The sequence below is a fragment of the Gadus macrocephalus genome, chromosome 14 (assembly GCF_031168955.1).
Source record: "Gadus macrocephalus chromosome 14, ASM3116895v1".
NCBI classification, from domain to species: domain Eukaryota; kingdom Metazoa; phylum Chordata; class Actinopteri; order Gadiformes; family Gadidae; genus Gadus; species Gadus macrocephalus.
Genome location: NC_082395.1, coordinates 1617942 through 1641717, shown reverse-complemented (window position 1 = coordinate 1641717; position 23776 = coordinate 1617942). Strand labels below are relative to the sequence as shown.

Sequence of the window (23776 nt, the reverse complement as noted above, 5' to 3'; positions counted from 1 at the left end):
CCTTAGATATCATGTTTTGAACATTGAAGCACATCATCCCCTCCTTGTTTTCAAAAGAGCTGCAAATTCCGGACCAGAGTCGGACAACTAACAACTAACAACACAGGGTTCCACCTCGTTTGCTGTGAAAACAGTTTGTCTCCTCCCCAGCGGCTGGCCCTGAGCCTGTAAATCCTCCTGAAATGGCTTGCAGGTGTCAGTGTCGAAGACAAATCACCCAGGACCGCGGGCCACTGAGGCCGCCACAGCTGTTTCCTTCCCTCCGTGCCAGATTTGTCCTTTGTTGCTTCTCTGTTGTGTTTGAGGCCTAAACGCTGCCTAAATAGATCCACGATGCGGTGTGGAGCACAGGCCACGCCGCGGGGTTCAAGGGGACCACGGTCGGCCGCGGCCCCGCGTTCGCTGACGCGTTGCTGACTTACGACCATTCACTCACACATTCACACGGCGACGGCGGAGTCAACCACACGGCGACAGCCAGCTCGTCGGAAGCAGTCAGGGTGAGGCGTCTTACTCAGGGACTCCTCGACACTCGGCGAGGAGGAGCCGGGGCTCGGACGAGCAACCTTCTGGTTACCACCCAACCCGCTCTGCCTCCTGAGCCACGTCCGCCAGCCGGTTAAGGAGGCCTGTGTGTGTTCCTCCCTGCCTCTCCGGGTTAAACAACATGTTGACTCATGTTGTGGGAGGCTCGGTGGGCTGAGGAGAGACGCTGGTCATGAAGGTACGTCAACTCCTCCGTCAGATCCTCAGGTTCAGTTTTACAGAAGAGTCGTGTCAGGTGATTAATGGAACTGTTTCATCAGAACAAGTCTAAAGGGATTTCCTGGCCGAAATGATCGTTATTATGGGATGTCCCCGATGCCCTTCAGGGTTTCGATGTTACAATCTGAAACAATGAGACACTATAATACTGATATATATTGACCACTGCTGGCAGGCACGTCTCTGTTCAGCCCGAGCTGTGAAGGAAAGCTAAGCGGCAACATCTTCTCCAAACTGTAAATAACAGTAAATACATTTTGGTTTGACACTCTCAAAGCGAAGGAACATTGGGAAATATGTACAGTTTCAACTTTGTTTACTCACCATGTAAACTGCGAGGGGGCACTTGAGACGGTTAGGATTCCTTTCACAGAATTCCTCATTATTTTCCCAAAACGAAGGAGGACGAATGTGATAGCTGGTAAACATGATGAGTTACACAGCATCTAGAAATTCGTCCAGGGAGTAAAAAATGTAAGTTCCCACTCACACACCACGGACTGTAAGGTACTAATAGTTCCATGGGCCTCTTAGGTCATCAGAGTGCATTATGGGATTTGATGTCGGTGATACTCTGCCATATTTAGAGGACTCAAGAGAGTGATAGAACTGTAAAACCCTAAACCAAGGTAAACATGCTGTACTATAGGCTAATTAAAATGCTGTTTCGCTTCGACTCAAACACGACGTCGTCGTCCCCCCACAACGACAAATCAGTCCACGATGTGTCACCGAACAATGAACCAAAGAATCAGTACAGCACAATCATTAACATCCCTGTTCCCCTCCCCTTCCACACGGAGGCGTTCACGATGAGCCCCACAGGCTGCTGCAGCTCAGATGTACCGACGTTATTCCAATCCAGAGGTCTCGAATGTCCTTCTCCTGCCACAGGACGGACTCTCAGTGACACACGGAGTCCCTCTGTGTGTCCCTCTGTGGTTCCCCAGGTAGACCTAACATCTATAATGGACTCCACGGGTTCAAAGCCGAGAGCGGATCTCATTATTTGGCGGGGCGTGTGAACTTAAAGCGTGGGTGCGTCGGGGAACAGAGCCGGCCACTTCAAAACAAACACGACATGAAATGCTTGCTTTCTTCTTGCAACAGAGCATGGCGTTTATCTCATTCACCAAATATCTGTCAGGGTGTAGTGCGGGTGTGTGATGTTGGTCTGTATGTGTGGCCTCAGCATGTGTGTGTGTGTCCATTTGTGCGTGTGTCTACGTGTGTTTATGTGCCTGTTTGTGTGCCGAGTGCATGAGTGTGTTTGTGAGTATGTGCCTGCATGTACGGATGTGTGTGTGTGTGTGTGTGTGTGTGTGTGTATGTGCCTCAGTGTATGTGTGTGTGTGCCCCGAACCACGTCATACACAGACACACATGCACATATACACACACACACACACACATGCATACACACACATACGCACATGCATACACACACATACGCACATGCACATACACACATACGCACGCACACATGAAAATACATATGCGCCACTCACGCACACGTGTTAACACACACAAACGCACGTACACACACATGTACAAAAATTAGCACACACACACACACGCACATATTCATACATATGCATGCCCATTCCGACACACACACACACGCGCACACACACACACACACACACGCGCACACACACACACGCACACACACACACACACGCGCACACACACACACACACACACACACACACACACACACACACACACACACACACACACACACACACACACACACACACACAGCAGCTCCCGCTGCTCTTTACGACCGCTGCACCTGTAGCAGAGCCCAGTGGAGCCATGTGAGCGCAGCGCTGCATTCTCCATCGGTCACGGCCATGTTGTTATGATCCCTGAATGCAGAGACAGGAACAAGAAGGAGAAGCGCCTGGTGGGGGGGGGGGGGGGGGGGGGCTGTTCCTTCAATGGCCTGCCCACCTAACCCCACCTAACACAACCCCGACAAACACCAACAAACTCAACCCCACCCAACACCACCTAGCCCCACCTAACCCCACTGAACCCCAACCACACCCCACCCCACCTAACCCCACCTAACCCCACTGAACCCCAACCCCACCTAACCCCACTGAACCCCAACCCCACCTAACCCCACTGAACCCCAACCACACCCCACCCCACCTAACCCCACCTAACCCCACTGAACCCCAACCACACCCCACCCCACCTAACCCCACCTAACCCCACTGAACCCCAACCCCACCTAACCCCACTGAACCCCAACCACACCCCACCCCACCTAACCCCACCTAACCCCACTGAACCCCAACCCCACCTAACCCCACTGAACCCCAACCCCACCTAACCCCACTGAACCCCAACCACACCCCACCTAACCCCACTGAACCCCAACCCCACCCCACCTAGCCCCACCTAACCCCACTGAACCCCAACCCCACCCCACCTAGCCCCACCTAACCCCACTGAACCCCAACCCCACCCCACCTAACCCCACTGAACCCCAACCCCACCCCACCTAGCCCCACCTAACCCCACTGAACCCCAACCACACCACACCTAGCCCCACCTAACCCCACTGAACCCCAACCCCACCCCACCTAGCCCCACCTAACCCCACTGAACCCCAACCACACCACACCCTACCAAACCCACCTAACCAGGGTTCGAGTTATAATTCCATCTCTGTGGGGGTCTCTTAAAGTTGTTGACGGGGGGGGGGGGGGGGGGGGGAGGAGTCCGTACCGGCCTTGCGCTGAGTTGTTGACAATAAGTCGTAAATAAGCCCCTTCAAGTCGAAGCAAGACTCCTCCGTTTCACGTCGGGGTCCGGTTCACCCTATCGGGGCTTATTTTCCCGATAATGACCGGCGCTCTATTATCCCTTACTTAACGTCAATATTACTCTGCATGTGGAAGGGAAAGTAGCTTTATTTGTAATTACGATATTATGCTGCTGTATTTTCAGAGACCCCCACAGATATTTGAGTTTGCTGCTTTCATGGGAGCCAGACCTCTCTCTCTGGGAGCTCAGCTCCCACTGGCTCCCACCTAACTCAAACCCTGCACCTAACCCCATCCAACTCAACCCCACCTCTCTGTTGTGATTATGGGGATGTGATCACGGGTGTGGTTCTCTGAACACAACACATGACACATCCCTCCGCTCATAAATCAGCCTAATATAAGGATGTGTTTCATACTGGAGCCTGAGTCCAGAGGGTTTGACCTTAAATCTGACCGTTAGCTGATTGTTTGATCTACTATGACTTTCTTTTTAAAGCAGAAGTTTCCGCATCAATGTCCAAACTGGGTCTTATTATTTCAACACACAACTTTGGTTTCGTAGGAAAGAGAGAAAAAGAAACAATAGAAGACTTAGAAAACCACAACAGAAGCGAGTCCAGTGAACATTGTTGTCCAGTCCCAGAACAACAGCTCGACAGTTACTATATGCCATTGAACCCATTGGAAGAACTGACACATGAGCTTCAAATAGGAACGTGTCAGACTTTATATGAGAGTACTATCGTTTTATCTGGAGCGATACACGACAAATGAGGTTTTCCATGTTCCTAGTTTTGTTTGGGGGATCTGGCTGGGCTTAGGAGAGTGAGTGAGCAACAAGCTCCTCTTTGTTAAACAATGCACGTTTGACCACTAGTCATTTGCAGAGTTGGTTTATTGCTGCCAAATCGTATCGTTAAATGAAAATCCATTTAAATCGCACTCATGTGGTGATAAAAAAAGCACACAATAACAAATATTAGTTTCCCTGCGTCTACGAAGCCTATTTTCTTTGGAGGTGTCGGCCCCTAAACCCGTTCCTCCCAGAGACTCCTGATCGGTATCCTACAGGCTGCCAGCCATCGCATTGTGTTGCTGACTCTGCTCCACACACAGAAAAAAGAAAACCAAACTGCAATCAAAAACACCTGGCCTGGGGCTCGGAGTGAGTTTGGCATGAACACAACATTACAGCATATAAACAAGCCAGCGATTCCATACAGAGGCCCCATAATTGTTGGACAAAGGAGGATTGCCTCATTTTTTTTCTTTCACAAACTGTTTTACAACCACTGTAGTACAACACAGAGCCCGAGGCAGAGAACAGTTGTATCTGACGCAAAACTAATAAACACAATCTCACTTGCAAAATACAGGATGGGGTTCCCTTCGCTGTCCCCCAACAGCCCCACAGAGAGAGGACGGGGGGATCTGTCGTATACCGGGAGGTTTACTGTTCATTTCATGATCATTGGTATATATTTTTCTACTTTCCACTTCCCAGATATCAGATACCACTAAGAACTACATTTCACTGAACCACAGTTTTCAGATCTTTGCCCATAGCCTATGTCAACATATAAATTCCCATGTTTATTCGTATATATTCATATATTTAGTTCTTGAACAGAACAACTATAGTGTTTCACAACCTTGGTCTAATTGTGCCTTAAAGAACACTTAAATGTGTGGAGTGTTCAACTGATTGAACGTACAAGCAACCTTCAGCCCAGAGTTTGGGTTTCTTTCCAACCAGAGATCTATGAAATAAAAAGTTGTGTAAAAAAATGCGTTGTTGGAAGTGGACGCGAGAACGGGAGTTTCTTCTGCTCATTATGAGCCAGCGGCTGTGCGGGAGAACCCGGGCCCCCTCCCCCGCCGTGCCCTGGCAGCCCCTCCACACCCCCACCGAGACGCGTCCTGGCTGTGATGGGCCCCTGACAGGCCCCTAAAACAGCCCGCTCAATGCGCTGCCAGCCCGGACGTGGGGCGGCTATGGAGGCCGTGGCAGCTTCTTGGCCCGGGGCTCGCATCACAAACCGTGTTCCCTCTCCTCCCCCTCTCCCACCCCCCTCTGTCTCCCTACCTTCTCCTCCTATTCTCTTTCTGTTTGGTTTCGTTTGTTTCGGCCACAGGGTGGCCATGCAAGGCGTTCCAAGTCGATATGGTGGGAGTTTCCTGCTCGACATAGTGATCATACCAAATAGTGTGTGTTTAAAGGTTTGTCTTGTGAGTCAGTGCTGCTCGGATGCATCGGGGGATTTCTGTTCCAGTGGCACATCTGCCGCGGCTGCGTCAGTAGAAGTAGTGCATCGTTGTTTAACACAAACCTATTTCCGATTTGAACACATTTAGATTCCCACTTGGTGGTTTTGCTTTTATTAATCAATTTGTTAGATTTTCCAAGTTTCACACAAAAACTTAGTGAAAAATGTGTTATAATGAAATATAAATAATAAAATACTTCTTTATGGAGCAATAATAGGAGTATGGGCCCACTGGAAATGGAAGCAGAGAGATGTGTGTAGATGCATTACTGCCCTCCACTGGCCAATTCTTGTTACTACAACCGATGCCTTTTTATCGCGCTAGATGGATATATTATCCACCATATGGTTTACCTTTTGCATTTATTTCACTTTCAACAATCGTGAGCGTTAAGCGTTGGGCAGTTAAAGTTCACTTGATGTTATGTTAACTTGAAAGGTAGGCAAACTGTCAAACTGGTCAAAATCCATCCATCCATTTTCATGACTTAATCCTCCTAATCCAATTAAGGTCTGCGGGGGACTGGAGACGCGCCCAAAATAACAGCACCTCCATTTCCCGGAGAACAATCCATTTTCAGTGCACAAGAGAAACCAACCCAATGTGAGTCAGACTTAACTTTTTGTTTCTTTTTTTATTCATACAATAATATGTATTAGTGTAATAGACAGTGCATCATCGTTTTGAATCAGTGTGTGGGTGTGTGTCTCCTTCCCTGAATTAAGATGATTCAGCTACGGGCTGCGTCCATTTCGGTACATCCCCTTTTAAAATAACACAAAACATGAGAGAGGCGGGGAAAAGCATGACCTCAGTCACCAACACGGCACACATCATGCAATGATTCAAGGGAGACACAATTGTTCTTAATGCCAGTCTACACATCACATGTTTAAGGTAACACAGAGTCGACTTGTCTTTGAAGAACAGGTTATGAAATCACTACTATTTTCCCCCTCCGAACACCGAATTATTTCTGCTCCCTCGAGATGTGTGATTTAGGCCTCAGGAGTCGGAGCAAATCACTTGCAGACTACTTGGGGAGAACAATATTAATTTGAGGCGCTGGTTTCACAAACTCGCCGAATAACTTCCCTTCATTGTGGTAGGCTACAGCCACAGAATCGGCCTCACTGGTAACAGTCTCCATATTTAAATGTAGTGCTGCTTATGCCTTAATTAATACCAGTACCAGGACGATAACTCATATTAGAGTCTGTCTGGACTCCCGTCTTCTTCTTCAGAGACCATAGAGGAAGAATCCAATTTACAACAGAGGTGGTGAGTTAGGGTTTCAAATGACAATAGAACGCTGAAAAACAATCTTGAGAGGAAAAAAATAAAGCAACTAAAAGTTATATAAATGATTGACAGCATTCAGAGGGAAAGCATTCTAAGATCCGGTGTTTGAACGCGCAGGAAGCACCAACGCCGAGTGGCACTTCTCCTCAGTCCGCTCTTAAACCGGCCAGATGTGTTTTTTCTTTCTTCCCACCGATGTGTCTCAGCAACAATTACCAAAGGTTATCACAGATCATCAGCAGCCAGATGGAATCACCCTCAGTCCCCGTAGCCCCCCTCGCTCTCGGGAAACTAATTAAAATTCCCCTTTGGGCCTTTTGCTAAAAACCCAATAAAGAAAAGCTGAGCAAAGTCAACAGAGGAGTGGGCCAGCAGAGACAGTGTGGAGAGGAGAGGAGAACCTCACTGCCAAGTCTTATCTACTGTACACCAGCACCCAGGAGAAGTTGTCTTTCCCAGAGTCGCATCGCTCTTCTACCCTCTCACCGTTCCATCCTCTCCACAGGATCCAAACCCGATCCAGATGTTTCAGCTTCCATGTTTCACGACCTCCCGATAATCTTATCAAGTGGCTCACTGATTGCTTCTTCGATAACATTTGGAAAGAATTCAGACATGTCTGAGTCTAGGGCTTAAAAGATAACCGATAAAGACAAAATAAATAAACTGGATACTGGAAGATACTGGTTCACATGAAACCAATATTTACTCATTTTTTTATTCAACTATTTCTTAGCCATTACTTGAAAACTGTTGGGCAAATGTGGACTTAAACAAAGTTTTAATACCTTCCTTAAGGTGTTGCATACATTTGGGACCATGATAGATTCAGCTGAGTTAGTAAGTATCAACATACATTCAAATATATATGGTATTGAGTCCACAGACTGGATTATTAGTATCATTGACAGGATTCAGAATTTGCTTTGTTGCAATTCAGTGACTTGCAAGAAAGCAAATCTCAATTGAAAACCTTAAATACTTTATTTAATTGCTAGAGCTTTGGTGGACATAGATTGAGGGAGGTGTTGGCTTTGTTTAGGATCATTGCTAAAATACCTCCAATATCTGGCTGACCTGAAGAATGTCAAATCATTTCTCACACAGAAGGAATGTTTACAAAAGTAGATTATTTTATTGAGCGATCCATCATCTCACAGGACTTGTCATATCTGAACACATCTGGCACGGTTCTTAATGTGTTGAAACAAAACACCAAATAAAAGTCTGCTTTTGGGCATGTAAGTATGGTATCAAATTGTTGATTTTATAGTTTGCAATTTTAAATCACAATAACGCTACGATTGCAATCATGAGAACAGATAAAATTTAACGATATGATTTTTTTGACAAATAAATAAAAAGTGTATGTCATATTTCATATGCCATATGTCATGGTGAATGTGAAACACTACTAAACATTTAGACTTTGAATGATTATATTTTCAAATGAGTTGAAACTGAGCAGGATGTGACCAAGTTATCGAGCTGCTCCTGATTCATCACCTGAGTTCACAATCAATCTCCCGCAGCCCGGGATAAAACCTCCTCTCCAGAAGGACTAACCAGAACCAGGGATCCGGCCCGGAAACATGAGACACAGACACAGAGGTCTAGGCCTGGTTTACCCAGAACCCCACCACAGTGACTGGTCCTCTTCTGAGGACGGCTGGTCCTCATCGGGGGGGGCCTCAGTGGGCTAGTCCTCTTCTGAGGACGGCTGGTCCTCATCGGGGGGGGCCTCTCTGTAGGCGGCCTGGGGCCCGGTCTCAGGAACAAAGCTCCCCATGGAGACCTTCAGCGCTTCACTCAGCTTCTGGCTCGCTATTCTGGACTGGAGCTCCTGAAAGGACACAACACGCTATGAACCGGGAGAGACAGTCTGAGGTCTGTAACATCAATATGAACCAGGCCAGGAGAGACAGTCTGAGGTCTGTAACATCAATATGAACCAGGAGAGACAGTCTGAGGGCTGTGACATCAATATGAACCAGGAGAGACCGTCTGAGGTCTGTAACATCAATATGAACCGGGAGAGACAGTCTGAGGTCTGTAACATCAATATGAACCGGGAGAGACAGCCTGAGCTCTGTAACATCAATATGAACCAGGAGAGACAGTCTGAGGTCTGTAACATCAATATGAACTGGGCCAGGAGAGACAGTCTGAGGTCTGTAACATCAATATGAACCAGGAGAGACCGTCTGAGGTCTGTAACATCAATATGAACCGGGAGAGACAGTCTGAGGTCTGTAACATCGATATGAACCGGGAGAGACCGTCTGAGCTCTGTAACATCAATATGAACCAGGAGAGACCGTCTGAGGTCTGTGACATCAATATGAACCAGGAGAGACAGGCTGAGGTCTGTAACATCAATATGAACCGGGAGAGACAGTCTGAGGTCTGTAACATCAATATGAACCGGGAGAGACCGTCTGAGCTCTGTAACATCAATATGAACCAGGAGAGACCGTCTGAGGTCTGTAACATCAATATGAACCGGGAGAGACAGTCTGAGGTCTGTAACATCAATATGAACCAGGAGAGACCGTCTGAGGTCTATAACATCAATATGAACCCAGGAGAGAGAGTCTGAGGACTGTAACACCAATATGAACCCGGAGAGACAGTCTGAGACCTGTAACATTGATATGAACCGGGCAAGGAGAGACAGTCTGAGGGCTGTAACATCAATATGAACCGGGAGAGACAGTCTGAGGGCTGTAACATCAATATGAACCAGGAGAGACAGTCTGGGGACTGTAACATCAATATGAACCAGGAGAGACAGTCCGAGGTCTGTAACATCGATATGAACCAGGAGAGACAGTCTGAGGGCTGTAACATCGATATGAACCGGGAGAGACCGTCTGAGGTCTGTGACATCAATATGAACCGGGAGAGACAGTCTGAGCTCTGTAACATCGACTTTGTAACTTTGTTTTGAAAGGTGTTATACAAATGAAGTTATCATAATTATCTGTTGCCCTTTCCCCACATGTTAATAACGCATTAAGAATCATTGAACTGTACGGAACGTGGTTATCGGTTTTGCAAAGACGTCCCATTTATCTGAAATGCATCGAGGACAGTTTCTGAGGCTCTAGTCTGTGAACAAACTGGGTTTTTGTAGAGAGAGAGAGAGAGAGGGAGAGGGAGAGGGAGAGGGAGAGAGGGAGGGAGGGAGGGGCAAAACGATTATTTTCCGGGAATTAGTTCTTTCAGTTCCGTTCACTATCACGATTCGTTTGTTTCGTTTGTTTGATTCGTTCGTTAAATCAGATGGTCTGTTACGTCAGGGAATCGGAAATGATGGAATAAATGTTAATCAACATGCATGTAGCCTACTACTTTCTAATGTTCTGGCGAAATTCCCCAGGTCAAGTGTAAATATTAAGCATATATAAAGCACATACGTGCCTTTTTTTTGTTTACCCATGGGCCATGGCAACGAGATTGCTACCTTCTCTCATTGGCTGAATCGATGAGAACGTTTTAGAATCAATCAATATAAGGTCGCGGGGAGACGAAGCTCTGTTTGTTTGTATATTTTATTTACGCGACCATATTTTTAAAAAAGAAGAAAAAAAGAATCAGTTCTCGTCGGTCACCTTCGGGGTTCGTTGGTTCTGACCGACCCGTGGGCGACCGACCCCTCACTAGGGGGCGACCGACCCCTCACTAGGGGGACCTCACCTGGTGTTCACGGGCCTGGTCCTCGTGGGCGACCGACCCCTCACTAGGGGGACCTCACCTGGTGTTTGCGGGCCTGGTCCTCGTGGGCGACCGACCCCTCACTAGTGGGACCTCACCTGGTGTTTGCGGGCCTGGTCCTCCAGCAGCGAGGCCGACTCCTCCAGGGAGAGCAGCAGGGCGGGGCTGTGGTGGAGGGGCGGCTGCCTGGCAGCGGTGATGTCATCGAGGTGCTTCCTGTCCCTCTCCTTCCGCGCTTCTGCAGAGAGGGGCGGCGCCCGTCTGAGAGGTTGATCCCCCGACAGTGACTCTGAGGAGGAGTGATGCTCTGCGCTGGGGCTAAGGCTGCAATAAAGACATGGATAGCAACGTTAAAGGGGACACGTTGTACCACCAGGTGTGAGTGTGATTAGCCTTACAAGCTGTTTCGAAAATCGGACCCATATGACATCACTAAACTGTCCACCTAGATCTGTGCTGGATAGATGAGCCCCGATTACTTCAGTCCACTGGGTAGGCTGGTAGACTGATCTATCCAGCACAGATCTAGGTGGACACGTCCACTAGTGAGGTCATATGGGGCAGATTTTCGAAACGGCTTGTAAGGCTAATCCCACTCACACCTGGTGGTGTAATATGTCCCCTTTAACCAATTGGTCAAAGCCGTAGACAATCCGTAGACAATCAAATGCATCAACGTATATGGTTATAAACATATTGGGGGCTATGAACCTAAATCCAACATCCATATGAATATTCCCCCAAAAAACCGCTCACTGATTTGGTTTGAATCTCTGCTTCCGGTCGCCCGACGCCCTCTCTGTCCTCTCCAGCACCTCCAGGTAGTTGGGTTTGGTGTGCGGTGGCGTTCTGAGGAACACGTCGCCCCTCTCCGCGTCGCTCCTCGAGGCCTCCGGGGGCGCCGTGGTGCTCGACGCGTCCGACAGCGAGACCTTCTCCAGGGCCTGTATGAGGTCTCTCTCTCCGGTGGCGCCGGCGGCCAGCCCGGCTGCGGGCGTCTGCCCAGCTCCCACGGTCACTCTGGAGTGGTCGGAGTGAGACACGTCCATCTGTCCCGCAGCAGCACCCTCCCCCGGCCTGCTGTTAGAGGACGTCCCGGCGCCGGGGTCGCCCCCATGCTGTCGCTGAGAGAAAGCCTGCTGGTACTTGGACTGTAATTCTGTCCCCACAGAAAACAGCAGGCGTGGTCTTTGTTTCTCTTCGTCGCGCTCAACAAGGGCGAGGCGAACTCTCTCAGCAAAGTCGGAGATCTTCCTCCCGCCGTCTGGGAGACTGCGGAGGAAGCGCCTGGAAACAGAGCATTCTGCCGTCACCTCGTTATTCACTCAACACAACGTTTAGGAACGAGGCCAGTCGGCGCGGAGGCAGCTGTCAGCTGTCAGGTGACGTGTGTGCGATATTAAGGAGGATGAGGAAAACATCTCGGTTGTTCCATGGTGTCGGAAGCTAAATGTGTTCATATTGGTGATACGTGTGATTAAACAGTCTGGGTATTCGGTAGACGATGTGTGTAACGTCTTTTGACGCATCAGTAACATGAATCAGGGTGATGCAATCGAGTATTTCCATCTCCTTGACAGTAGACGGCCATGAACACAACTTACAGCAGACATATGCAGCCCATATCGGATCGCCCTATAGACGACTATAGTGCATTCATATCTTAGTGATCATTAGACCTAGATCTCCTTTAGTTTTCTTCCTACCTGTTTGATCAGATGTTATTGAGGTTTCCTACCTGTTTGATCAGGGTCTCCTACCTGTTTGATAAGATGTTATTGATCATAGATCGGGGTCTCCTACCTGTTTGATAAGATGTTATTGATCATAAGGTATCCAACCTGTTTGATAAGATGTTATTGATCATAAGGTCTCCAACCTGTTTGATCAGATGTTATCGATCATAGATCAGGTTCTCCTACCTGTTTGATAAGATGTTATTGATCATAGATCAGGGTCTCCTACCTGTTTGATAGGATGTGCTCCTGTCGCACCAGGAGTTCCTGGAGTTCCTCTCTGGTCTTGCTCCTCAGATCTCCCACCTGGCCCTGGCTCTCTGGCCGCGATGAACGCATATCTGGTGAGGTGTATTAGCTAGAGAACAGATGATGTACAAACGATGTAAGAATCATGTTTATTGTTTCATATAGCCAGCATTATATCATTCTCTGGCTGGACTCACTAACACGACATGTTTATTATGGCGCTACCGCCGGGTTATCTCCTTCTTCATCTTCTCTTTCCCGCTAACCCAGACTCCTTATGGTGCGTCACCGCCCCTACCGACGACTAGGAGAATGCACCTCCTTATGGTGCGTCACCGCCCCCTATGGGCGACCAGGAGAATGCACCTCATTATGGTGTAACCGCCCCCTACCGGGACGAGAAGAATGCATCTTCCAAACTCTAGATTCAAGTACAGAAAAAAGCAAGATAATAAATAGATTATTCATATGCCCCAATTTAAGAAGAAGCACTTTATATTCTGATACAATGCAATTTGATTTAAACCAACCAGTTTTTCTCTTCGACTTTTGTGTAAAGTATTTGTCAAATCAAGCTGCGCTGCCACCTAGCGACCATTTTAAGTTTTAATTCCATTTATACCCTGTTCATCTGTTTGTATCATTATTCTCTCATAAAGAGCTTCTATATAATTTATAAAATGTATTATTTTGCCATCATGCTTTTTAATAAAATAAGACCAATTGTTTTATTTATATTAATTTACTCAATGTGAAAGTTGATTTTTTTTTGTCATAGTAATACCTTCAATGGCATTAATACAATTAAAAAACATTTAGGTATATAGTACGTCAACTACAAATAAATGTGTGTTAGGGTTAGTTACTTCCAAGGACCCGGATTATTAAATTGACAAGAATATCAATAGAGAACATAAATAATATTTATTTTCAAAATATATATGGCTTCATGTTGTATTTGCAGATTGATATGCATTGATTGGGGCATAGCTGATTCTACTCTTGATAGAAAGCACCTCGCATATTGAGTCGGCTCAGGAAGTTCCATAAATACAAATGTATACGCATATTCCATCATTCAAATGCACCATACTTCATTAGTTAATAAACTGGTGAAACATGGGATACATTTCTATCCCCCATGTTCAACATCAAACATTGTAATAAATATGCAGTTTAAAAAATAACAAAATACTTCACTTCATTTATCGGGAGTAAATACCAAAGTAGAGAAAAATGCAAAGGAATGGTTTTGACCTCTTCCCATATGATCCCTATCCTTCAATGAGTCTTCCAGGTGGACTATATTGTAAACAAAATAAAGTACAAACCAGCAGTGTTATTAACAACCTTTGATTTACAGTGCCAAAACTATATACAGCTACAGTAACACTGCAGAACGGGGGTGAATGTTTCACATCAATAAAAGGCTTCTCCGACATAGATACTCCATACACGCATTTACAATACCGTACCAGCATTTGACCCCTCCATAACATCATTATATTTATTTTCCCTGTCTTCACCCAAAATGCAAAACAAATTATCTTTTCAAATCAGAAATATACATCCCTTCTTTTGATTTGGCAACGTCCTTGAGCCCGACACGAGGAAGTGAAGGTCACTGATCGATCTTGATATTAGCGGTGATCTCCATCAGTCTCATGAAGGGGGTGTAGATCTGAGAGGGGGGTCTCGCCGTGGGCGCGCGGGCGGGGGGGCCGGCGTCGGCTGGACCTGAGCCGTTGGGGGGGCTCGTGAAGCCGGCCTCGTTGCCGGGGGGGCTCTCAGAGTCTGAGGCCTGAGGGGCCGACGCCACGCTGGGGGGCGTGCTGGGGTTGGCCTGCAGGACGCGGCTGTACTGGAGAGGAGTGTACCTCAGTAGACTGCTCTCCAGTCTACTGGAGGGCAGGTAGGAAGCCTGGGGGCTCCTAGGTGGGGAGGGGCTGCTCGAATAGGGGTCCGGACGATGCGGCCCTGGGAAGTCATTCGGCTCAGACTGGAGGGGGCGCCCGCCGGGCCTGCCTTGGGATTCGTTCCTGTGGACGCACGGTTAGGTCAAAGGATGAGGATCTGTCCCAGGAGATCTGTCTCTCTCTCTTGGGTTGACGTGTTGTTGTTGTTTTGGCTGAACTTCTTACCTAGAGGGCAAATCACAGCCCACTCCAACCTCCCTGGTTTGGAGTTTATCTCTTGCCCTATTCTGCACAGACATAAAATACTTCAGCTTGTCGTCTAACTCATTATTCTAGGAAAAGAAAAGAGGAAAGAACGGGATCAGTTCAGATCATGCAAAGGAATCAGGTGGTGTCTGACATCCGTTGTGAAAAGTGAATTGATAGGTACGGTAAACCTCCACACAGAAATGACACAGGCATCTGATGAAAGCTTCAACACTTCAACTCCAATCAAGTCGTAAAGCAATAGCACCACCACAACCCTGAGAGGAGATCGGCCGTCAGCCACCTTACCTCACATTCCACTATGGCAATCCTGTCTAGGAGTTCTGAGATGAAGACGTCCTTCTGTGCGATCTTAGCCCGGAGCGATTGAACCTTTGCATTTTATAAAAAGAGAATATTGGTTATTACACTGCTTGAGCGAATAGCATTAAGCACATCATTTCAGTACCCTTGGAGATACACTCGACTCGGACGCAGGTTGGAATGCGACATGCAGAGACAGCGTCTGTCCGTCTGTCTTTAAATGGAGACGTGGGTCCTCACCTCCTCTATCATTCCTTTGACTTTCCTCTGCTGGCAGAACACCATGTCGTTCAGATGTTTGATCCTCTCCCGGAGGTCTGTCGCTTCGTTCTCCAGACTTTTGGATCTGAGTGAAGTGATCAGTTAGGACTCAATACCGGTTTTACTCCCATGAAGAGCAACTCAAACACAGCACGATGTCGGTCAGGGTCTCTCTGGGTACCTCCGTGTCACGCTGCCGTCCGTCTGATCAGTGAGCTCCAGCAGCCGGAGCCGTTGTTCACACTTCTGCAGCTTCTCTCCGAGCTGGGTCTTCTCCTACCATGAGAATGAAATTTCAATTAAATTCAATTAAATTCAATTGTATTTGTTTAGCCCTTAATCACAGGCACAGTCTCAAAGGGCTTAGCAGGCCGTGTGTTTATATCTCGAGGAGGAACGCAGAGTGGGGGACCCCTCCTTCCAGGGATGATCAGGAGTGCAATGGGGGTCTTAATTGACATACATTCATACATATATGCAGGCAAAACATTTTAAATCAGTGATTGGGTGCTGGCCGGTTCACCATAAGGAGAGTCGAGGCTTCAGGTTGCAACCCGACACATCTTCCACCTCATCATTCTGTAGTTTGGGCTCATGCGGTGTCTGTGTGTCGGTCCGCCCGGAGGGGGACAGAGAGCCGGTGGGGGGGGGGGGGGCAGAGAGCCTGTGGGCGGGGCAGAGAGCCTGTGGGGGGGGGGGGGGGGCAGAGAGCCTGTGGGGGGGGGGGGGGCAGAGAGCCTGTGGGCGGGGCAGAGAGCCTGTGGGGGTGGGGGTGGGGTCCCAGAGCCCTACCTGTCCCATGCAGTCCAGAAGGCGTTCCAGCTCTCCGATCCTCTGGTCCCGCTCGGCGACCTGGGCCTGGGCGGTGCGGCTCGTGGTCTCGGCCTCCTCCAGACGCCTGACGTACTCGTCGATTTGGGCCTGAGCAGAAAAGGAAAACCAGAAGTGCTTTCAGATGTGCGACTGAGTTTTGATCACAAAAAGGTCTTTCGTGCACCATTGTAATTCCTTGACGTGGCAAAGCACATCTGTCGAGGCTTTTCACGAGGAACACATGTTCAGAGTTCACCTGAAGTCTGCATAGCATCCCCCCCCCCCCCCCCCCCCCCACACACACACCCCTCTTACAAACTTATTGGCTGTTGTACGTCCGGACACTTAAAGTACACACATATGTGTTGTGCGTCCTGGCACTTAAAAAATAGTACTTAGCATTATGTAGCATCTTACCCTAGCTGTCTTTGTTGTATACGGGGAACGGGTTAACCTAGTGATGGTTAATGCTTGGAACTTGGTTCTAGGAACATCCTTACTGTACCGACAGAGATATATAGTTTTTTCCCTTTATTCTGACAAATTTGCTTATTGTAAGTCGCTTTGGAGAAAAAGCGTCTTCAAAAGGCTTCTACATGTAAATGTAATGTAAATATACCACATCAACAGAATCAAATCGGAACAATATCTTATAACCAATGCACTCCCTCGTATCTCTCGGTGGCCGGCCCTGTTTGTCTCCACACTCTCTGTGTGAGTAACAGTGACACGAGGAATGCGCACCTGCAGCTTTTCAATCTCCTCTCTGTGTTTCTTCTGCTCCGCCATCAGCCTCTCGTCGAACTCCCTCTGCAGCCGGGAGGAGACCTCCTTCACCACCAGGGTGCGGGCTTCCTCGGTCGCCTCCACCTGAAAGCACAAACCACAGCATCGCTCGAAGAGCCCTGCAGAGTGTGTGGAACATGCAGACAGACTGGAACGGCCTCATGGGAAAACAACGCTGGACTTGAAAAGAATAACTAGCATTCCTGCTTCTCATGATAGTTATACTTTACAAGTCAAGCCTCAAGTCCGGCATGTTTGTAAAGTCCTTTATCACAATTTGCATTCCTGACAGGCTTTTTACGGCCACTTCAGATGATACTACTCACCACTAAGATATCCCTGAGAGAAATACTATCTCTATAGTAATCGGGTAGTATCGGTCTTCTACTGTAATATAATACCACAATGTTTACTCCGTTATATACCACAATGTTGAAAGTGAGTGTGTACGTATATGTGTGTGTGTGTGTGTGTGTGTGTGTGTGTGTTTATGTGTATGTGCATGTGTGTGTCCGCGACTGTCTGTGTGTTCGTGTGCGTTATTGCATGGCTGTGTGTCGGTGTGTGTCTATGATTGTGTATACTCCAGTGAGTGTGAGCCCGGCCTCACCTGCAGCTTCAGCGTCTGGTTCTCGGCCGTCACGGAGGCCAGCTGCTGCTCCTTCTCACGGAGCCGGGCCTCCGTCTCCTGCCGGGAGCTTCGCAGCGTCTTCACCTCGTCCCGCATGTCCACCCGCGTCTTGCAGTTCTCCAGCAGCGATTTCTGGAGGGAGACGGCCTCGTTAAGGGCTGATTATGGTCCCACGGTCACCCAACGCAATGACCACGCAGACGCCTCGACGCAGTCCTGAACCTTTATGGTTCTGCGTCGGGTTTTAGAGTGCAGAGGACCCCGTCCGTACCTGCAGGTCAAGGTTGGCCGAGATGAGGGAGCCGTTCATCTGGTCGTAGCTGTCCATGGCCGTGGTCCGCACGCGCACCTCCGACTCCAGGGTCCGCCGTTGGGTGTTGGCCATCTGACGGACGGACGGACGGACACGTTACAATATCTACACACACGCACATTTATAGATATACACACACACATATATAGATATACACACACACACACAGATATACACGCACACACACATTTATAGATATACACACACACACACACACACAGATATACACACACACACACACACACTTTTATAGATATATAACACACACACACACACACACACACACACACACACACACACACACACACACACACACACACACACACACACACACACACACACACACACACACACACACACACACACACATATATATATAAAAACACCCACACACACTACACAGCCACGCATACACATTTACACATACCGTACAATAGGACATTAATGATCCTTTCGTTAACATTAGTTAATGTAGTACGCATTAACTAATGGTCTAGTAACCTTTAACTAACGGTATAGTAACCATTCCCTAACGGTGTTCATGTCAACAGAGGTGTTCATGTATTCATTAACTCTGAGTCCTCACCCTCATCTCTTGGGAGAGTTTCTGCATGGACTGCTGCATGCCTCCAAACTGCCCGTACATGCGCTCCCTGACCTTCTCCAGAGAGTCTCTGACCTGGGGCACAGAGAGGAAGACACGCGAGTTCAGCCTGGTCCATCTTAGTGTTCATCCACCTGATGAAGACGACCCACACACTGGAGCGGTGGATGAAGAGCGACATTCACCAACCTTTAATCATTTTATGTGCAGAAATCTAAAAAAGCCTGACGGGGAACGGGGTCGCACACAAGCGCTGTCTAGAATCCCTTCAGACGCAGTACATCTACCGAAAGTATTTAAACCTGGAACAATGAGCTCTCTGCTTTGTCCATACAAATAAAGAAATGAAAGCATAACCATTCTAATCCTGGCCAAGATGTGTGCGTGTGTGCGTGCCTGTGCATGTGTTTGTGCGTGCGCACGAGCGTGTGTGCGTGTGCATGCGTGCGCGTGTATGTGGTGTGCTTGTGTGTGTGTGTGTGTGTGTGTGTCCGTGCGTGCGTGCGTGCGTGCGTGCGTGCGTGCGTGCGTGCGTGTGCGTGCGTGTGTGTGCGTGTGTGTGGGAGCGTGCTCGTCCCCCCCTCCGTCCCTCGACCGCGCCCCCACTGAACCCTCGTCGCCGTGCCGACGCCCCGCGTCCGTCGCCTCCGCTCACCTCCTTGATGTACTTCATCTCGTCCTGCAGGTGATTGGCCGACCACTGCCGCGCCATCACTTCCTGCGTGCGGTCGCCGCCCGTCCTCTGCACCACGCCGTACACCTTGGGCCCATCCTGCCGCTCGCCGTCCTCCGGGGGCCCGCTGCCATTGGCTGAGGCCCTCAGGTGCTGAGGCGAGAGAGGGGTAGGGTTACCGTGGCAGCCACACTCATTCACCGGGACGGTCCCAGGACCCGGTTGCCGCTGTCCCCCCCCCCTGCACTGGAATCCTTTAGAAGTATAAACGGTGCATAGAGCTGAGGCAGCACGTCATGCCTCGTCATGACTCTCCAGGCACCGCGGGAACATGAGGTGGACAACCGGACGCTGGAGTGAAGGAGCGCGCGATGGAGGCGCAGGGTGCCGATGGGGAGAGAGGGAGGCAGTGTCAGGTTTCTGTAACCCAGTACCTCTGGAGCTTCTACCGTATGCAGCGGTGTGCCTCTCTCCCCGTCGCCCCCGTGCAGGCAGACCCAGCTCAGCGCACGTTGAGAGGCAGTGAGTGTGGAGGACAGATGAGTCTGAGGTAACATCTATAGGATCAATGCCTGCCAATCAATGCATGTGAAAATAGGTCGATATTTGGTCCAGTGAGTAAAAACTATGTATGTGACCGATGCATCACTGCATGGTGCATAGGTTTATATAGCAATGTTATGTAACTTACTCTATGTGTATGATCATGTATGACATGGACAGAATGTATTATCAACAGGAATTGTTGTTGTCCTTTCCTACACAATAAGGCCCAATCCCATTTCTACCCCTTACCCCTTCCCCTTCCCCCTTCAAAAGAAGGGGGAAGGGGAAGGGGTAGAAATGGGATTGGGCCCAACTGTTTCGTATCCCCCTGAATTCAGCTAGGTAAAAGAGTGCATAATACACAGGCAGCCTGGTCACCCCAGATGCGTGAAGAGATGATGGGGATCTCAGAGGAGTTTCCCCCCTCAGTATCAGAGGTGTGGCAGTGTGTGTGTGTGTGTGTGTGTGTGTGTGTGTGTGTGTGTGTGTGTGTGTGTGGGGGGGGGCGCGCTCTACCTGCTCCGGGGCCTCCCGTCCCACTGGCCTCCCCCTGTGAACCAGCCCGTTCTTCTTCTTCCACCCCCCATTGGCCGACGCTTCCTTCACATCCTGTGTGGGAAAAAAAAAAGACAAAGAGATCTCCCCAGGTTTAGTGTATAGGAAGTGTGGGTTTGACGAGGCTGTTTTTATGGAAGCGTTTTGCCTGCGGGAGTCAAACAGTCTATTCTGTGTAAATATCACATGACATTGGAGGCTAATCATTTGGGGGGTTTTACCCGAAAACTGGAAACTCGACAAGCGCATGCTCTGTGTTTGAGTTTCAGTAGAATTTGCCTTTTAGAGATAGACTCAAACAGCCCGACTGGCCGAGTGCAACCAAGGAATGTAGTTCACACGTTAATGTGAGGACTATCATATTATTATTAGTAGGCTAACATTCATGTGAACTTGGCCTGGATTTCTTTATCTCCAAAGTCAGATATGGAAGATAATCAGATATTCTGTAACAGATCATTCCTATGCTCCAAAAAAGGGAATTCCCCCCCCCCCCTTCCTTGGGATTAATAGAGTGTTGACCATCAATCTGTCACTGCCAATGCTTCTGATGGTCATGATAGAATTAAAATGCCCACCGGCCTCTTATCTAATCCATCGTGTAAAAACTCAGGAGCAAATAAGATCTTCATTAAAGTTTGAACAAAGAGACCTTTCACCTCGAAGGCTGCGTCTCTCCCACCCTCCCTCGCCTGTCTGACGAGATATCCAACGAGATAAGAGGAAACCGGACCTGAACAAAGACCCCAGTGTGTGCTGAGAGGCCGAGCGGGTTTGTTGTCTCTGTGTCGGGCAGCGTGCTGTCAGAGAGCGATGGTTCAGACCCGCAGCCCGGCCGCTGTGAGCTACAGAGATGGACCACCCGATGGTCCTAAACTAACGACCACTCCGTTATTTAGAGTGTCTAAAGGACCTTTATACAGATCATCAGATCGTCTGGATATTCTAATTAATCTGTTTGGAGGTTTGGATTATAGACTTTAGACTTTAAACTTTTGACTTTTGACTTTATTGTTCCAAAGGGGAAATTCTTTTTCACGTCACAAAAAAATAAAAATAAAATATATATGAATAAACATAATGATGTGGCGACATCACCACAGCACAGGTTGCATCGTATATAGTTCAGACATCATGTCCCGTGTTAAAGACTGTAAGAATGAAGTACAAATCCCAAGGCAGCCTCCACAACAACATCTCTAAGTCTCAGTTTCCAGCACTTCCAGTGGTTTAGAAATCCTTCATATCATACAGGTCATGGACCCCAGATAGGCTGGTGCTTGAAGTGTCCGATTACAAGACTCCTAGTTCAACGTTGCTTCGGTTCTTACTGGATCATATTTAAGGAGAGGGAGATGTGATTGTTTGAATCCTCTTATTTGACCCATCTCTCCCTTCCTTTGATCATACAGCTGACGAAGGTTGACCTAGATGTGGTTTCTATTCAGCGTTGTGTACGATGTTATGTTCCACGCTCCAAAGATGTCATACTCATTAAACAAGTTATTTATTTAAGGAGGACTTGGAGGGGTGAATATCACATGCTGCAGCGTCTTCGAACCCTTGCAGACACTTGATTCCACCAACATTATTAATTTAATAGGATCTCGAATATGGTTGTTTGTAAATAAACTGAAGATTTGTGATACACCCCATTAAGTCATTATGATGAATGAATTATTATTTATTAGTATGCTACTACACGTGAATCTCCTAAGATGGCACAATTTGATTGGTTCGCTATCTCGGGATATTGGGCAACATCCCATGGATATCGTTCTTCACGCTAATAAAAACAAATTAACCGCTAATAAAAAAAAGGAAAAAATCCGGCAAAAAGTGTTATCTTGTTTATTTTTTGAAGCGTTCACGTGTAGTATATAGGCTACTTAAAGGCACCCAGTGCAACTTTCGAGGCTTAAAAATAAACATTCAATTTCTAGTCTTTTTTACACGTAGTAAGTTTCAATAACTCCATACCATTACATACCGACATTTAAGCAGCAAAGATGAGACGTCGTTGTGTGGTGAGAACTGATACAAAATCGATAACAACAACAATGCCGCCATTTTCTTTATTTTTTGTAACCTACAATAAATAAAGCAGGCTTCCAGTCAATGGAAAAATGGCTTCTCCCCACCGGCGATTGTTGTTGTTTACGATTTTCTATCAGTTCTCACCACACAACGACGTCTCATCTTTGCTCCTTGAATGTCGATATGTAATGGTATGGAGTTATTGAAACTTACTACGTGTAAAAAAGACTAGAAATTGAATGTTTATTTTTCATTGAATGTTTACATAAAGTTGCACTGGGTGCCTTTAAACAATTATTCACCTTTGGCAAATAATTTTTAATTATTAGCTATTCATTGTAAAATAGTACATCTGCATTTGATTTGCATGAATAATGCTTATGTAACTTCATGATGTTTATCATATACAAAGTAGCGCTCTCCGGACTCGCTGTACATTTACATATACGCTACGTTGCCTTCATTCTTAACTAATCAACGTCACTGTTGCTTCATGAGACCGTAAGCAGACTGCTCCCTGGGAGAGTTCCCCTAGCGTCAGGACCACACCCAGCCCGTGAGTCGTGGCTATCGGCTGGCGGCTATCGCACACAAACCCAGGCCAAGGTACAGACAGCGTGTCTATCTGGGCTGCTATCTTTGTTATTGACCGTGTTGGACTGTCAAACCCGTACAGCTCCCCCTCTCCACTGCAGAACTCCAGCTCAAACACAGCGTGAGGCGAACCACCTATGACAAATAGCTCCTAGCCAGAAGAATGTGCCGAGGATGAGTGGAGCTGGACGGATTAAGATGCTGGTGGTGGCGCTGTACCAAATGAACAAACGCTTCAACAAACAGCCTAAGTGTTGGTGTTGTTAAGCTGCCAGCCGTTATGTTGACGGAGAGTCAAACGACAAATAAATGCGTCATGGGCTGTGAGCAGCGCGTGAAATGCACAAACACATTTTGCTTGAATAAGGGGCGACTCTAAAGCATATTTTCTACATTGAACTAGTGGTCTCCCTTAAGACATTTACAGCAGTCCATCTGGACTTGAAATGTGGAAACTGAAACGAGAGACAGCTGTGAAAATGCACACACCCATATATTATTACATAACTGGCCAAGATAACAATACCGTGAATATCACTGCATTCAACATCTTCCTTTTCTGTATTAGCAATCCGCAATCCAAGCACTTTTACCACAACTTACACTTTACACATTCTAACCTTCCCTGGAACTGCGACTATTGGTGGGCTTTTAAAT

General features: G+C 47.7%; 2 protein-coding genes and 1 long non-coding RNA gene across 5 annotated transcripts in view; all 3 read right to left on the bottom strand.

Annotated features, from left to right (window-relative positions):
* Positions 1-1503, bottom strand: part of LOC132471957 (uncharacterized) — a 2828-nt gene extending 1325 nt beyond the window's left edge. The window contains exon 1 of the long non-coding RNA XR_009528962.1: positions 1090-1503. This is a non-coding gene — a long non-coding RNA (uncharacterized LOC132471957). The remainder of the gene's footprint in view (positions 1-1089) is intronic.
* Positions 1504-8228: 6725 nt separating this feature from the next.
* polr2m (RNA polymerase II subunit M) lies at positions 8229-13084 on the bottom strand. 2 transcript variants are annotated; one of them, XM_060071291.1, is made up of 4 exons: positions 12758-13084; positions 11592-12122; positions 10934-11159; positions 8229-8961 (listed from the first exon to the last, which is right to left on the bottom strand). In XM_060071291.1, the coding sequence occupies exons 1-4, from the start codon at positions 12781-12783 to the stop codon at positions 8818-8820; spliced, it is 927 nt and encodes a 308-aa protein (XP_059927274.1). In that variant the 5' UTR covers positions 12784-13084; the 3' UTR covers positions 8229-8817. The 2 variants fall into 2 exon arrangements, with proteins under 2 accessions (XP_059927274.1, XP_059927271.1); XM_060071288.1 differs by having other exon boundaries at positions 12801-13082.
* A 643-nt stretch (positions 13085-13727) lies between these two features.
* Positions 13728-23776, bottom strand: part of myzap (myocardial zonula adherens protein) — a 12611-nt gene continuing 2562 nt past the window's right edge. The window contains exons 3-14 of one of the 2 annotated variants that reach the window (XM_060071247.1): positions 20450-20542; positions 19370-19540; positions 18697-18789; positions 18069-18182; positions 17777-17929; positions 17125-17250; positions 16360-16488; positions 15749-15843; positions 15547-15652; positions 15292-15375; positions 14962-15023; positions 13728-14859 (exon numbers count right to left, since the gene is read on the bottom strand). In XM_060071247.1, the coding sequence (XP_059927230.1) occupies positions 14442-14859; positions 14962-15023; positions 15292-15375; positions 15547-15652; positions 15749-15843; positions 16360-16488; positions 17125-17250; positions 17777-17929; positions 18069-18182; positions 18697-18789; positions 19370-19540; positions 20450-20542 (1644 nt within the window). In that variant the 3' untranslated portion in view covers positions 13728-14441. Of the gene's footprint in view, positions 14860-14961; positions 15069-15291; positions 15376-15546; positions 15653-15748; positions 15844-16359; positions 16489-17124; positions 17251-17776; positions 17930-18068; positions 18183-18696; positions 18790-19369; positions 19541-20449; positions 20543-23776 lie in introns of both variants that reach the window. The other variant, XM_060071246.1, reaches the window with a different exon arrangement.